Consider the following 14,803-nt stretch of genomic DNA (forward strand, 5'->3'; position numbering starts at 1 on the left):
CTTACTACTGACCAGGAAAGCCCGAGAATCTCAACAGAACCCCAGTGACCAAGCCTATTCCGTTCATCACTGTTCTCTCAGTTCCAGTGAAGCAAGAGAAAAACAAAATTTCCCACAAAATAAAAACACCAAAACCAGCCCTTCTTCCATTCCCAAGAGAACAGCAGCCCCTTCCCACTCTCAAAAATCCAGCCAGAATTTACAGCTCTTTATAGCTCTGGGATTTTATGTCAGTTTTAAACATTCATGGCAAAGCACTTGTCTGTTCATGTACTGCTGCTCATGTTTAAAGCTTTCACCATACACAGTTATGGAAAAATTACTGAACAGCAGCTAAACAGAAACTTCTTTTGCCAACACTTTTCCCAGAGAAATGTAAAATTTGTTCACAACACAGGCTACTGACCATACATATGAAGAATTCATAGAAACCTGTCAAATCATACCATTTCATTCCCCTTGCTGATTGTGTTATAGGAAGCTAAACTAGTTTTTTCTGTAATTGCTTTTCTATTCAAGCAACTGCTGTGTTTGCAATGAGCACGTTACAGTCAAATATGAGATCCAGGACAGCATATCTTCTATCATCACATTTACACTATAAAAATTAAACTATTGTACACTAAAGTTGAAATATTCATTTATCAATAAAAAACCACAACATGCACTAATACTGTTAGTTTATTCCAACTTACCATTGAAAGGCATTGTAATGGAAGTAGACCAAACCAAGGCCATATAAAAAGGCAGCATTCTGTAAAGAAAAGAAACAGTGTTAGAATCCAAATAAACCAATATGACTGAATTGCAAGTACTTGTTCACTGTTCAATATTCAATTTCCATTGTAAGATATGCATATTTTAATTCCACATTGAGAAAGATGAACAAAAAAAAAAAAAAAAAAAAAAAAGGAATGAGATTTTAGAGGTTTAAAAAATAGATGAAACTCTCTGTAAAATTTGAAACTAAATTCTAAATTTAAATGTAGAGATTTATCTCTGGAGGAACAGTGACAATAATATGCAAGTACTTTTACATCAAGAGAAACTAATGTGCTTTGTTCTATTTGCAGAACAGCAGGGAAGCAAATGATGGTCTGGCAATTTAATACAACAAAAATGTTTTATAACCTAAGAATGCCACAGTTACAGTAATTTACATTCATGTAAAAATAAACAAAGATGCACACTTTAATTTCACTGCCTAGAGTAGAAGCTGAGTTAAAAGAATCTGAAAACATGCTCAAGGAACTTCTACTTTTTATCAATACTAAAAACACAGACCATCAGCTTCAAATTGAGGATAGCCATGTTTCTTCATCATTAATCAAAGTTCTATCTTTGATTTTCTTATTTTGTAGTAAAAAGAAAAAAAAAAAAGTACCGCTTTTGTACCAAAAACTGATTTTCCACTTTTTTTTTGAAAGTGACACAACTACAGAGTTCAATGAATATTTACAAATAATTATTACATATTTCTTAAAATATGGAAAAATAAACAAACTGCTTTTCCTTTTGATAAAATGTTATGCCACGGTATAATTATTTAGAAGCTATTCTATTATTTACAGAAGAAAACATATATGCTGCCTATGTCACAATTTTTCTTCTGTATGTTGCCATTTTTGAGAGACCATGAATTCATCCAAAATAAAAGGGCTCTGACACATGAACACAGATGAAATTTCTACTGTTGAAGATTCTTCTTCAAGATAATCTCTATTCCACTTCTATTCATTCTTCAACAATATAATTTCTATGGAATGTCAGAAAAAGAATCTGAACAATGCATTAAACCAAACTGAAATACATAAGACATAGCCAATATTCTCCTAGAAAATAAGTGGTAACCAAAACCTAATTTGAAGAGCAACCATTCATCAGAAACAGAACCTAGTATTATGATTTCAATATATCTCGTTTGTATTTTCTAAATGCAAATTATAAATAGGGGAATCACCAAAGATCCATTCATGAATACAGTTGGAACACAGCTTTAGCAATGGATAGATTCCAAGAAAATGTTTTGGAATGACCAGATACTATGACTACCAGAGCACTGTACAAAGGGGGTGAAAAGGGAAGTACATAAACAATAAAAGATGATACGCTAATATTACCATAAAATTACATTCCAGTTCCAGTGACCAAAAGCACAATACGGACATTATAAACACACAGATCTTAAATTCCACACCCCATGTATTTCCAGTTACCCAAATGTGTTCTGGCAACAACAGACTAGGAATAAAGAACAGCTCAAAAACAGAACATACAGAATGTCTTGGTCTAGAAGTCTTTTTAAACATAGCACGTCTTGGTCTAGAAGTCTTTTTAAACAAAGCAAGACAATAAGAGATATTTTCACATGTGCAACTTGGAAACCTGCAAAATACAATACACACCTACCAACCTTTACTCTGTTCAGTTCAGGCTTCTTTGCAGAACAGAAGATAACAAAATCGTGCAATGTTATTTGGAGATTCAACAACTGTGATTCAAGACCAAAATCCTCAATCACTACTGCATCACAACTGCAGAATTCATCACAACCACGAAAAAATATGCCAGATAACTAAAACTTCTTTAGTCTTCAAAGAATTTAATTTCCTCTTCTGATATCTATTAAAGTTCACAATACAGGTGAGTTATATACTCAGAATATTGATGTACCTCTTATTTTGATTCAAAGTGCTAATAATACTCAACACTGAAAGCATATGACAAGCCCAAAATACAAGTGATTTCTCCAAATCTACTAATGTATCAAATTTATATAAAGCTTTCAGGTTGTTCCTGCCCCAGTAAAATAAAAAAAACACTATTACTGTTCTGTCCCTTGTTCTGTAGCTGGTTTTCTAATTTTTCTCATTCTTATTTTCATTTGGCCTTACAAAGCATTTGAAACTGACCTTATAAGCATGCTAAGATACCACTGTCTTCTCCATATAAAACAGGGTAAGATTTACGATTTCATAATAATTTACTGTCAATGTAAAGATGCAAATTCTGAAAAGTCAGCATGAAGCACATTCATCTGTTCTGAAATACTATAGCTCTAACTGAATATAACACCATGAGAACTGCTTGTTCATTATTTATTAGGTTTGCCGTAATAATTAAAAAATACTTTTTAATCTGGTCTTGAAGCTGGATGGGACTTTCACAAGGACTAGAAGACAATACAATGGCTCACTGTATGCAGTAGTTCCCCACCAAGCATTCAAGGTGAGTCACATATGAAGTTCATTACTTCAGTAACTGACTTTTCTGCCTCTATTGCAGAATACCATCAAGCTCAACATGCAGCCAATTCTAATTGGCAACAGCCAATATCAAAGGCTAGAACAGTTTACCACTTACAAGGACCAAGAAAGATCATGAGGGTTGCATTACAACACGAAATTTTCATCTAAAAATGTACTTTTTCTTGACATTGTAAGATTCTGTGACTCTGCATACTCTGACTTAAGAAAGCTGTTTTCATTTGACTCTGTTACTTGCTTTTGAATAGAAGTATATCACAAAAAGTATCTGCCCTATATTTCTCTTAAAGAGAAATTCTCTTTCTCTATAAACTTTTTTTAATTTAATCCTTGTCATTCAAGACCTTACTATAAAAAGCTGCTGATGGGAAATAAAAACCAATACTTTTTTTCCTCCAAACATTTTCCCATAAAAAACAGAAACTATGGAAAAGATTGTTATAAGATAATTTTCATGTTCCTCAGAACCTTCACAATTCCTAGGAACTCATTCTGAAATTCATTCCTCAGCTTTGAATATCCAAATGTAATTTTTATGTTATCAGATCTCTGTCTTCACAAAAATCTACAAGTTGCAAAACTGAAACAGACTGTACCTCAAATTTGAAGTTGAACATCAGTCTCTTTCGTTCTACAGCTATGCTGCTATAAATCATACAAGTTAGAAATGCAGTTTCCAAGTTGGTGTCATTTGCATTTTCTACAACCTATTCAGAATGTTAAAATGTTTCATACCAACCACTAGATGGCTCAAATATCTCTTTCCATTTTTATAATCTTATGTAGTTAAAAAAGACTGTAGGGGTTATGTTGTAGATTTTGATACTCACAAGTACTCTTTTATACTTAGCAAAATTTCAGTTACATTTAACAACATATATTTTACTGACAGGTAACTCAGGAGACAAAAAGTTATCTTTTGTACCATTTTATGTAACTGAATTTCTGACGTGAAAAATCTATTTATTGGAGACCAATCTCAACTGAAGGCACTAAACAGGTTTTAAAATGACTGCACAGCATAACTATCATTCTGCGAAATCATAAGAGAATTTGAGAAAAATAATATACCTACCAGCTGATACCAAATCAGTTATTTAATTACCATATTAAACAATGAAATATAGCATGGACTTCCTAAAGCAGAATTTCTATGGATATTTTTGTTGAGGAAGATGATCAAATGTAATGCCAAAAGGCATGTTAAAAAGAGGATACTTTCCACAAAACTTCTTATCTTAACAGTGTCATTCCAGTGTGACATTCCAGAAAATGAGCTCTTATTCTCTCCAACATGGCATAATTACTCTGGAAGAGACCCAGCTGTGATATTCCCTGCCTGTAAGAGCAGGTTTTCCAGTGTCAATTGTCTGTCTCCGAGGAGTTAATTTCATTTTACAGAAGTGTTCAATTGGAAGACACTGAGTTCAGCAGCCTGACCACTTCAGCACTAACCAGAAGTTGAAGCCTATTATTGGGGGCATTGTACAAATGCCTTTTGAGCACAGACAAGAATGGAACATCATTATCAACTGCCCCTCTAGGAAGACGTTCCAATCTTTGACCACCCCCACAGCGAAGAAAATTTACCTCATTTTTTTAATATCTGCAATTAAATAATGAATTTTATGGAAACTCTATTGTTGTAGAAAACTTTATCTTAAGACTGTGTTAAAAAAAAAAAAAAGTCTTTCTTGAAAATCTTACTTTAAATAAGAGGTCATCAGAAATAAGTTACATTAGAGAGGAATTTCTTCAAGAAAGATGAAAAACGACATACAAAATATTAAGTTTAACTAGTTCTCTAAAGTAATGGAAAACTGTTGTTTATTAAGATGTTAGGGGAAGAACTACACTTAGATCTAGAAAATTAAATCTAATTGACTTACATTAGTGTCTTATGGAAAAAATGTAAATGTGGGGCTGGTATTAAATTTTCATTTATTTTTAATGAATTTGAAGTGAAAGTGAATAGATGTACTCCCAAACAGAAGACAAATTGAATGCTAGAATTTTTTAAGTACTAAAAAAACCATCTTGATTACCGAGCTATGATAGCAGGTAGAATTTCATGTGGTACTTTGAACTGAAGCATTATTTAAAATTATTTGTCTACAGCATCTCATGTATACACAGTTGATGTTTGAGAAGTTAATCTGAGTATCAAATAAGAAAACAGTACAGAAAGAAAATTTAGACACCAAAAAAACCCTAAAGCAATTTTATAAAGATACAGAAGACTATACTGAAAAACATGTCATTATATGAAAGGTAAGTATAGTTCAACTTGACATTTTGCTAGAATCTAATCATTCTCTTCTTAAACACAGAACAGCAGAATGAAATTCCAGATAAGTGATAGAAGTGTTTATGAGAACTATTTCCAGAGGAGACAGGAAGGAGGATGAATCAACATGTATGATGTAAAAAGGAATTCTGCAAACTTTTAGTACAAGAATAAGAGGGTATGCACTCACACCAAGGAGAAGCTGTTGTAGTTTAAAATTAATCTGCGGAACTTAACTTTGCAAGGTATCTCTAAATAAGTGCTCCCTAGAGTCATATAAAAGGATGTTGTATTAACACAGAGGAGGAGAAAATCTCTATAACATAAAATTGGTGAATTAGCTGTCTTCTTTTTTCCTCTCTTCCTTCTCCTTCAGGCTATTGGCTAGCTGTGTAAGTAATCAAGTTTAGCAATAAAGTGCCCCAGAGGAAAAGATTTTAAAGATAACAACATTGAGAGGTTTCTTATAACTTTCCCTTTTAAGATACGGTAATAGCCAGAATTAAGGAGAGACTTACAGATTTAAAAACATTCAGGTTCTTGCTTCAGTACCACTGTGAAACGGTTTTTGGAAATGGTTCAGAGTTGATTTTTCAGAAGTTAAATAACTGACAGAAATAATAAGCAATATCAGGCACAGCAACAGTGATGTAATAGTAAGAAGAACTAGTGAGGGGAAGAAGACTGAGTTGTAGAACAAATGAACGAAGAGCTAAGTAGTGCACCAATGAACAGCGAAGAGAGACAATGGAGAGTGAAAGAGGTGTCCTACCATTTGCCTTGCCTTATTTTTTTGTTTTGTCTTTAGAAATTGAAGGCTCTTAAACTCACTACTATATATATATTCACTGAGTGGGCTGAAAATTTACTGAGGTATGGTCTTCTGTTGAAAAATGATGATTTGATGGAAATGAAGTATTCTGTGGGAATGGTTGGTGGGCTGCCCAGCTGCTTTGCTTTGCTCTTGGCTGCTGGCCATCTTGTCTGCTCCCCCAGCTGCCTGTCATGTGGGCCTGCTGGCTCGTCTGTTGTATACTATTTTAGGTATTTGTACATTCTAACAAATAAAACACCAAATCACCAATTAGAATCCCAATTAGCGATTACTACTAACCCAACTACTGTCTTAATTAGAAAATCATTTTCAGTAATAATTGATATCTAACTAGCAACCATTTATCAAAGATCTGGTACTTAACTGCATTAACTAACAACCTTAAAAATTACATTTTAATATTTCATATATTTATAATAAAAACAAATATTAAATATATACACATATATCCAAACTATACTATCCAGTTAAGCTATCCATTTTTAAATGTTAGTGACTCATATTAAAAAAATGAGTCAAAGTTGAAGCAAGTAGTAAGATTTTTTTTTTGCCTAAGGCTGATATTCAGCATTTTGTTCCAAATGTGGGATTTTGTTCAGTTTGCAGTTTACAGAACAAACTGTTTTCAACTAGCGCTAATGAAGCCTGCGGAAATGAAAAGCTTCTGCCTGTTGTCCTTTAGCTCCTCCTGTCCTTTTTCCCACTTGTCTTTGTGTGCTTACACACAAACTCGAATTCTTCTGGTTTTCCTGGGGGAGCATCCTGAACGATACCTTGTCCCCTGCGACACCTTTTCCAGGCAAGATGAGCAAATGCTTGCTTTATATTTGCATTGATGGGTTAAATCTCTCTTCCCAAAGAAGAGAAGTTAATTTACTTGTCTGCTTGGTCTGAAGACTCTTCTCCAGCAAATATTTTCTGTGATATTCCTTGAGGTTTTAAGCTTTGAGAAGTATCACTTTCCATGAAATTGATTTAAAGGTGGCTAACAGCTTCAAGACCTTTTCAGCCGGGGGAAAAAAAAGGAAAAAAAAAAGCAACATACAGGTAAAAACTGAATCCTTAGGGAATTTGGTTAAAAATTCAACGTTAAATGTTCCATTAAACAGAATTCCATATTCAACTCTGTTGCAGTTACTGTCCAGAACAGCATGTGGTAAGATCCGTGACAACAGTAGGTGCTGTAGACAGTTTTGCCTCTTAGATTTTGTGGCCGTTTTCCTTCATTGTTTTTTCAGCTGTCTCCTTGTATTTGTATCACTTTGTAGTCACTCCCTGCCATGTTAAATTCAGCTTGTCCACTCCCATTTTATGTGGAGTGTCTCAGGTAGAGCAGCTGTATAATTTATGATTTTAAGGCTTTTTTCCTTGTGATTCATAATCATGATTCTGCAGTAGTAAGAAAGTGACAGAAAAATAATGGTGTATCTTGTAAACTCAGTGGGACTCCTACTTTTGCTGGAAAAGGATGGAAAAAATGGCAAATGAAGAACACAGCATTCCATGCTCGTTGTTCTATTTCATAAAATGTTTTGAAAATGATGGGTATAAATAATAATGACCTGTATTCCATATAAAAGTGAATAAAACATTTTAAGAAAACTACCCAAATGTCATCTTCCAAAAAAAAAAAAAAAAAAAAAAAAGCTGCAATAATGCATGCAAAAGGAAGATTGACTGGCAGCTGAACTTAAGAGATTCGTGAAACTGTGGTTTCATTACTCGTGAGTGAAATGTTTAATCTGTCATACTTCTTATGTATCAAGTATGTATGGAACAGTTTTCTAATTGATGAAGAACGCAGTTACAGATGCTAAAGAATGGCCAAGAAAAGACAGAAACCTTTGAGCTACAATGAGTTTACTTAAATACTTACACTGACTTTACAGTACTACTATAACTATTATATATATATATATACTAAGATATTAAACTAATGAATTGTTACAAATGCCGAACTATGTCAAAGGAATAGTAACTTTTATATATTAATTGTTTTCATGCTGCTGAGTTACAAGCACATGATCTTTAACAGTTTTAAGCTGTTGCTGATTCTTACTTAAGAAACAGAGTTTTAGCTAGTATGATTTATCCAGTTGTATTTTAGAAATCCTTTATAAATCTGATCATTTTCAATGTACTAAAAAATTTCTTGAAGACTCTGAATAAACCAAAGTTAATACCATACATTTGTAATATACCACTTGCAGGGATTTTTGTCTTTTTGCAGATGCTGAGAATGTGGAGAACACATTGATAGGTAGCTCTACTTTTTTACATTTGTACAAACCTCATTTGAATCCTCCCTGCTTCCTCCTACATACTTTGGAACTGCTCGAGCTCTCTTCAACATCATCCAGCAATACAACATAAGGCACAAATTGGAATATGGGAAGTTCTAAAAAACCATGAAAATTAACTTTATTTTCAGGGTAACAGAGCACTGGAACAGGCTGCCCAGAAAGGCTGTGGAGCCTCCTTCTCTGAAGATACTCAAAACATGTCTGGATGCTTTCCTGTGTAACCTACTATAGGGAACGCACCTTAGCAAGGGGCATAGAGTAGATGATCTCTAGAGGTGCTTTTCAACTCCTACAACAATTCCAGAATCAGTGAGCCTGTCAGCTCCCAAAGGCCTATAGCTATTTATGCAGAAGAGCCTGAGAGGCATATTTTGTGGCATATATTTGGAGAATGGTATGTGTTCTCCAGGGAACTGTTACTATATACTGAGTAGTGCCAGGATCAACTATTAGGGACAATAGTGTCACAACTTCAGCTTTTTTTTTCAGTATAGAAACAAACAAATTCACACACTTGGAACATAAAAGAACTGTTGTTTTGCTTTGAACAGGTGGCTGACAGACACCCTGTGATTACAGAACATAACCTAAGCTGCAAAATCTTGTATTCCTGTTAAGGTTTTCTAAAAAGCAGCGGCCCCATGCCCACACGTGTTTTCTGCATAGCCGTGTGATCTATGTGGCCCAGACTGCAAGTTCCATGAGGACTTGAGCAGCAGGGGAAGTGGCTCTTGGAGTCCTGCTGGAAGCAACATTAATACGTCAAAGACTTGGATTCCTGGCAGTAGCGTGCAAATAGAAAGTAAAGAATAGTCTTATACATGTGCTTATCTTCACCTTTTTCCATACTCTTCCTTCAGACTTTTGCTAACCAACTGTGTGGGGACACTGTTGCTCCTGTAATGCTTTTTATTTATATATTTATTTCAGAGTATGGTAGGATACGCTCTTAAGTTCTGTTTAAATATTGTTGAGCTTTTAATAAACATCACAATATTACTTCGACTACATTTGGCCCTGCCGGTTGCAGTCATAAAGAAGAAATTACATATTTGCCTACATATAGCAAAAGTCAAAGACCTGCATGGAAAAGGCTACCAGGCCACCTGCAATTTCTTGTTTTTCATTCATCTTGTACTGATCAACAGAATTTGATTTCTCTGACATTTCACTACTCCGTGACTGTGTAGGTAGGATTTCACTCTCTTTTTCCAAAAATTCACTATAAGTTTGATAGACATTTTTGTTGTATTAGTATAGGCTGAAAGAGCCACATGCTTCGATTGCATTCCATTTTTCTACTTGCACACTTGCAGTTGTTCAGAGGGAGCTACACATTGAACTTGACAGGGAAGCAGATCCAGTTAAAAATAATCCTGATTTATCTGGATATTAATAACTCAGATCAATTCTGGCAGCCACTGACTATAGCACTCTAGAAACGGTAGCACTGGCAAAGATGTGAGAAGCAGTGCTAGACAGGGACTGTTTCTAAATCAGCAGTGCTACAAAACTATGATAAAACTATTCCTTTACATTTTCAAGCTGCAAGGTCTCAATCAGTGTTGGTCATAGGCTGCTCTGACTCTTCAGTTTCTTCTTCTATATGTCAATGCAGATGACAACATGTAAGCATAACATCTTTGTCTATTTTTGTATTTATAAAACACAAAATTTGAGTTAATTACTAGGTCTCAGCTGCTGGTGGCTGATCAAGTCTGCTGCAGGTGAAAATATCTTTATATAGATACAGTAGCTAGACATTTCTAGATTCAGTCTAAGATGCAATTTTTCTATCTAAACATGAGTATGTTCACAAAGATCGTATATGGAACAGGTGCATTTTTTGGAACTTGTGTTGATAAATAAGGTGTTACTGTGGTGATCTAATTTGATCTTTATGCCATGCCTACATGTTTGAAAATAGAGAAAAAAGCTTTACTGTGAATTTGGCCTGGAGAGTAGAGTGCAACGTTGCACATGTATTTCCATGTGCAGCAACAGAGAGGTTATAAACTAGTTATTTGGATTAATAGAGATGTTTAGTGAGAGACATGGGTTACTTCTTTCTTGATTGCTTAAACAGAACAAGAGTGAAAAGTCTTCAACATTAATTCAGAAAACGTGTTCAGTAAAATAAAGACCATTCCAACCCAGCAAACTGCTTCAGTCTCCCCCGTTCACCTAAACCCCTTCAATTAGAGAATCCTGCTGTCTATGTGGGATGCATAGGGTGGATGGAATAAAGCAGAAAGTCTGCTTTATTTATTTTCATTGAAATGAAGTGGGAGTTACTACACCAATAATTTAATACAACTTAGTTTTATGAGTCTATGAGTATTTTGTGGAACTCAATTTCATTCATAGTTCCATGTTGTAATTCCTGCATATGGCCACTCAGCCTTTCTAAATCCAGGGTCTAACAAAGTGACTCAGGAGTAGAACTATGATTCTGGTTTTAGAGTAGCTCAGCAAGTCAGTCCAGCAAATTGCTGCTCATCTCACATTTGACTGACACAGAATAGAGACAGGAATCTTTGTTCCACTTACCACAAAGTAATCCTCTGTCAACATGGAAGATCACATTCTTCCAAATAATTGGAAAACTGTCAACTACTTTCTTTCAACAGCCAGAACAGATGAGTTACCGTGACAAGGAGCAAGACAATGCTCCAGTACCTCAGTGATTCACTGCGTTGCAGCCAAAGAACAAAGCAAAGTCATTCCTGGTACTCGCACTCTGAACTGGAGACAAGAATATCTTAAGACACACACACACACAACATCTCTTAGTTTGTAAGTTTATGCTGTCAGAATGGGTAGAGGGAGAGAGAGGGGGCTGGAAAAACAAGAACTAGAATCCAAAGAAAAGATAAAATCAATGTTTAAAGAGGTTAGTTAACAGTGAACATAGAAAGATACCACATGAATTTGAATTTGCATGACTATGTCAAATACCTGAATTAATAAGAGCACTCAATATCAGCATTAAAAAAAATCTAAAATATTGTGTTTCTTTAGACACTTTTATTTTGCATTACTTCTCCAAAGCAGCTTGTGATATTCATTCTCAATTCAAAACTAGTCTTCTTGTAGCAGCATGTATCCAGACTTCTCTTGAGCTCACAAATGACATTAATTATCTGTCTGCTCCAGACTTCTCTTCGCTCTAAGCCTAGCTCAGAAGTATTCTCCAGCAAGGAGTATCTGAATGCTCTCTTTCCATGAAAACAAGTGGTGTAGCCATCATGATCAAGGAAAGCTTTAAACATCCAAGACTGGGGCTATTCAGCCTGGACAAGAGAAGGCCTTGGGATCCTTTCAGCAGCCTTCCAGTACCTGAAGGGGGCCTGCAGGAAAGCTAGGGAGGAACTTTTTATAAGGGCACACAGCAGCAGGATAAGGAGAAATGGTTTTAAACTGGGAGACAGTAGATTTAGACTAGATACTAGGAAGAAATTTTTTACTGTGAATGTGGTGAGATGCTGGGACAGGTTGCCCAGTGAGGTTGTGGATGCCCCCTCCCTGGAAGCATTCAAGGCTAGCCTGGATGGGATTATGAGTAAGGTCTACTGGAAGGTGTCCTTGTCTGCAGCAGGGAGGTTAGAACTAGAAGATCTTAAAGGTCTCTTCCAACCAAATCAATCTATGATTCTATGAAGGATAAAATTTTGGAAAGAAAAAGGCTGACATCCCATTGAAAGACATACTGCCTGAGAATAGCAAAGACTAAGTGCCTTCCAGATGAGCTTTTCTTCCAAATTTTATTATAACTTTCAGACAGAGGGCTCTGTTTGCCTAAATTATGAGATCAGAAACAGAACTGAGACAGAGTTATAATACTCCATTATGAACTGGATGATTTCACTTATGTTATTATATTTTTTTTCAGAGACAGAACAGGATAAAGTGTGCTGACATCCTTCTACAGCTCCACAGAGTAATTTGCTCTAGACAACGTTCAATGACTATATTTCATCAGAAAATCATCCTTGTTTTCCAAAATGGAAATAGTACGTCACCAAACAGAAACGTAACTCAAACTCTTGTGTACATAGGGAGTGATGGGAAGCTTTCAAAAAATAAAATAAAATATCAGAGTAATACGAACTTTTAAAAAGCTGCTGTGAAAGTTACTGCTCAGAGTAACTTCACTTATTTTCAAGTATTATTTTAAGTCTTCCCCTCCCAAGAATACACTTCCCAACCTGCAGTGATTTGTGGTGCAGAGGACTCCAAAGCCAAATAAAATGTCTTAGTATTTAATTGCTCTTAATGGATTTTTCCTCCCTGAATTTGTCAACTTGCTCTTTGAGATCATTAGAACACTGAAAGTCTGAAGCATTCTGCAAAACTGATGCAACTTTCAATGAAACCAGAGAAATGAAAACTTCCAGAAGCTGCAATAAACCAAGTTTCCTGCAGATCAGTTGACAACAGAATATAAAACACCACCATCAGCACCAGTTCTGTTTAAAGAGATCCCTCTTGCTCTGCAACCATTATAGATTTCCATCCCTTGGTTATAATGAAAATAGTAATAGCGAATGACAATGTTTATGTTCCTCATTCCAAAAATAACAATCAAGTCAATCGCATAGATGACTGAACATCCTCCCCCAACACACACATTTTCTTTTAAACATTTATCAGATGCTGCTTGATTTATCCCCCCTTCTACACTGCTTATCAGAACTAGAATAATTTTTCCAGCTTTCTTAGTTTCATTAAGAGTTCACAAAGTTGGGAACAGATCTTTGTCTGGTCCCAAGAACCAGAGCCCAAATGATAAATAAAAGAAATGGATCCCAATTTCCCTGACAGGGAGGGGAGAAGAAAAAGCATAGATATATTAAATCCTCAAATCAAAACAACAGTCACATATCTCACAAACAAACACACGTTACACAGCATCTATGTAGTTATGATATCTAATAATGATATTGTTATCTTTCTGATGAGCCCAAGAATTCAGAAAGAATCAGCTAGAATAATTCCTTAAACGATAGGCCTACACAGAAAGAAAAAACACTAGCAGTTAAGCTAAGCCAAGAAGACTGAATGAGGAAGAAAACCAGGAACATTTCTTTTGTCTGGTATTATCAGATAAAATTTTATCAAGGAACCTTCCAGCCTAGCAGAATAAATACCAGGCTAGGAAGAAAAAACAGGGTGGAAGCTCTTAACTGCCTACTATTTCTACCATATCTAGGATGTTAGATCTCTCATCCTTGGGGGTGTTCAAGGCCAGGTTGGATGGGGCCCTGGGCAGCCTGGTCTAATATTAGATATTGAGGTTGGTGGCCCTGCATGCGGCAGGGGGGTTGGAACTTGATGACCCCTGAGGTCCTTTCCAATCCTGGCCATTCTGATTCATCAATCCTATTCCTGCAGCGAATGAGTTAAAAAAATATGACACAGCAGGACAAGTCTCTTGTACAAAATTAACTGATATTACACAGTAGCCCAGAAAAGTGGATACAGGCAACAGGTTAGTATTTTTCCAAATTCTTCTGAATGCCAGCAAGTCTCTATCTACTTAGTGCAACTTTACATAAGTTACATAAGAACAGATGGTCAAATTCTCTAAGTAGCTTCTTCTCAACATAAATTCAGAAATACTTCTGCTTGAAGCAATCTGAACTCCAAAGTTTTGTTTGCTTTCTGTTAGCATTTTTTAAACTCCACAGTACTTACAACATCTAGACTTCCCTTCAAGGAACAGCACAAAGAACACAAAGACTCGGTGGTTTGAACACTGGTCAACAGGTGCATTCCAAGAAGGTGAGCAGACACAAGAGTCTAATTCTTGCTGAGCCAGTGCAAGAACTGATTCCCATTTCTTCACTAACCATGTATCCTTCCGAGGCTGCTCCACAGACAGTATGGTCATGATCAAACAACTCTAAAGAGCATTTTATGTGATTTGCCTTTTCTTCAAGTAAGGGACTCATTAGCATCACATTAGATAGTCATAGATTCTTTAAGAGAACTCAAGTTCCCACCCATAACTTTCCCTCCCATCCATAACAACCCTCCTACCCATAACTTTCTCCATTTATATGCACTACATCCACTTGCACTTCAATCACTCTTCAAATTCTCTTGTGGG

General features: G+C 35.6%; 1 protein-coding gene across 11 annotated transcripts in view; it reads right to left on the minus strand.

Moving 5' to 3' along the window:
• KDM6A (lysine demethylase 6A) overlaps positions 1-14,803 on the minus strand; it is a 145,928-nt gene that overhangs the window by 78,659 nt on the left and 52,466 nt on the right. For all 11 annotated transcript variants that reach the window (XR_004167122.2, XM_090123431.1, XM_090123442.1 and 8 more), the window contains one exon: positions 696-754. Coding sequence is in view for 10 of the 11 variants with exons in the window: in XM_090123431.1 (XP_089979557.1) it covers positions 696-754 (59 nt within the window). In the remaining variant the exon portion in view is untranslated. The remainder of the gene's footprint in view (positions 1-695; positions 755-14,803) is intronic.

The sequence above is a fragment of the Phasianus colchicus genome, chromosome 1 (assembly GCF_987193195.1).
Source record: "Phasianus colchicus chromosome 1, bPhaCol1.hap1.1, whole genome shotgun sequence".
In the NCBI taxonomy this organism is placed as follows: domain Eukaryota; kingdom Metazoa; phylum Chordata; class Aves; order Galliformes; family Phasianidae; genus Phasianus; species Phasianus colchicus.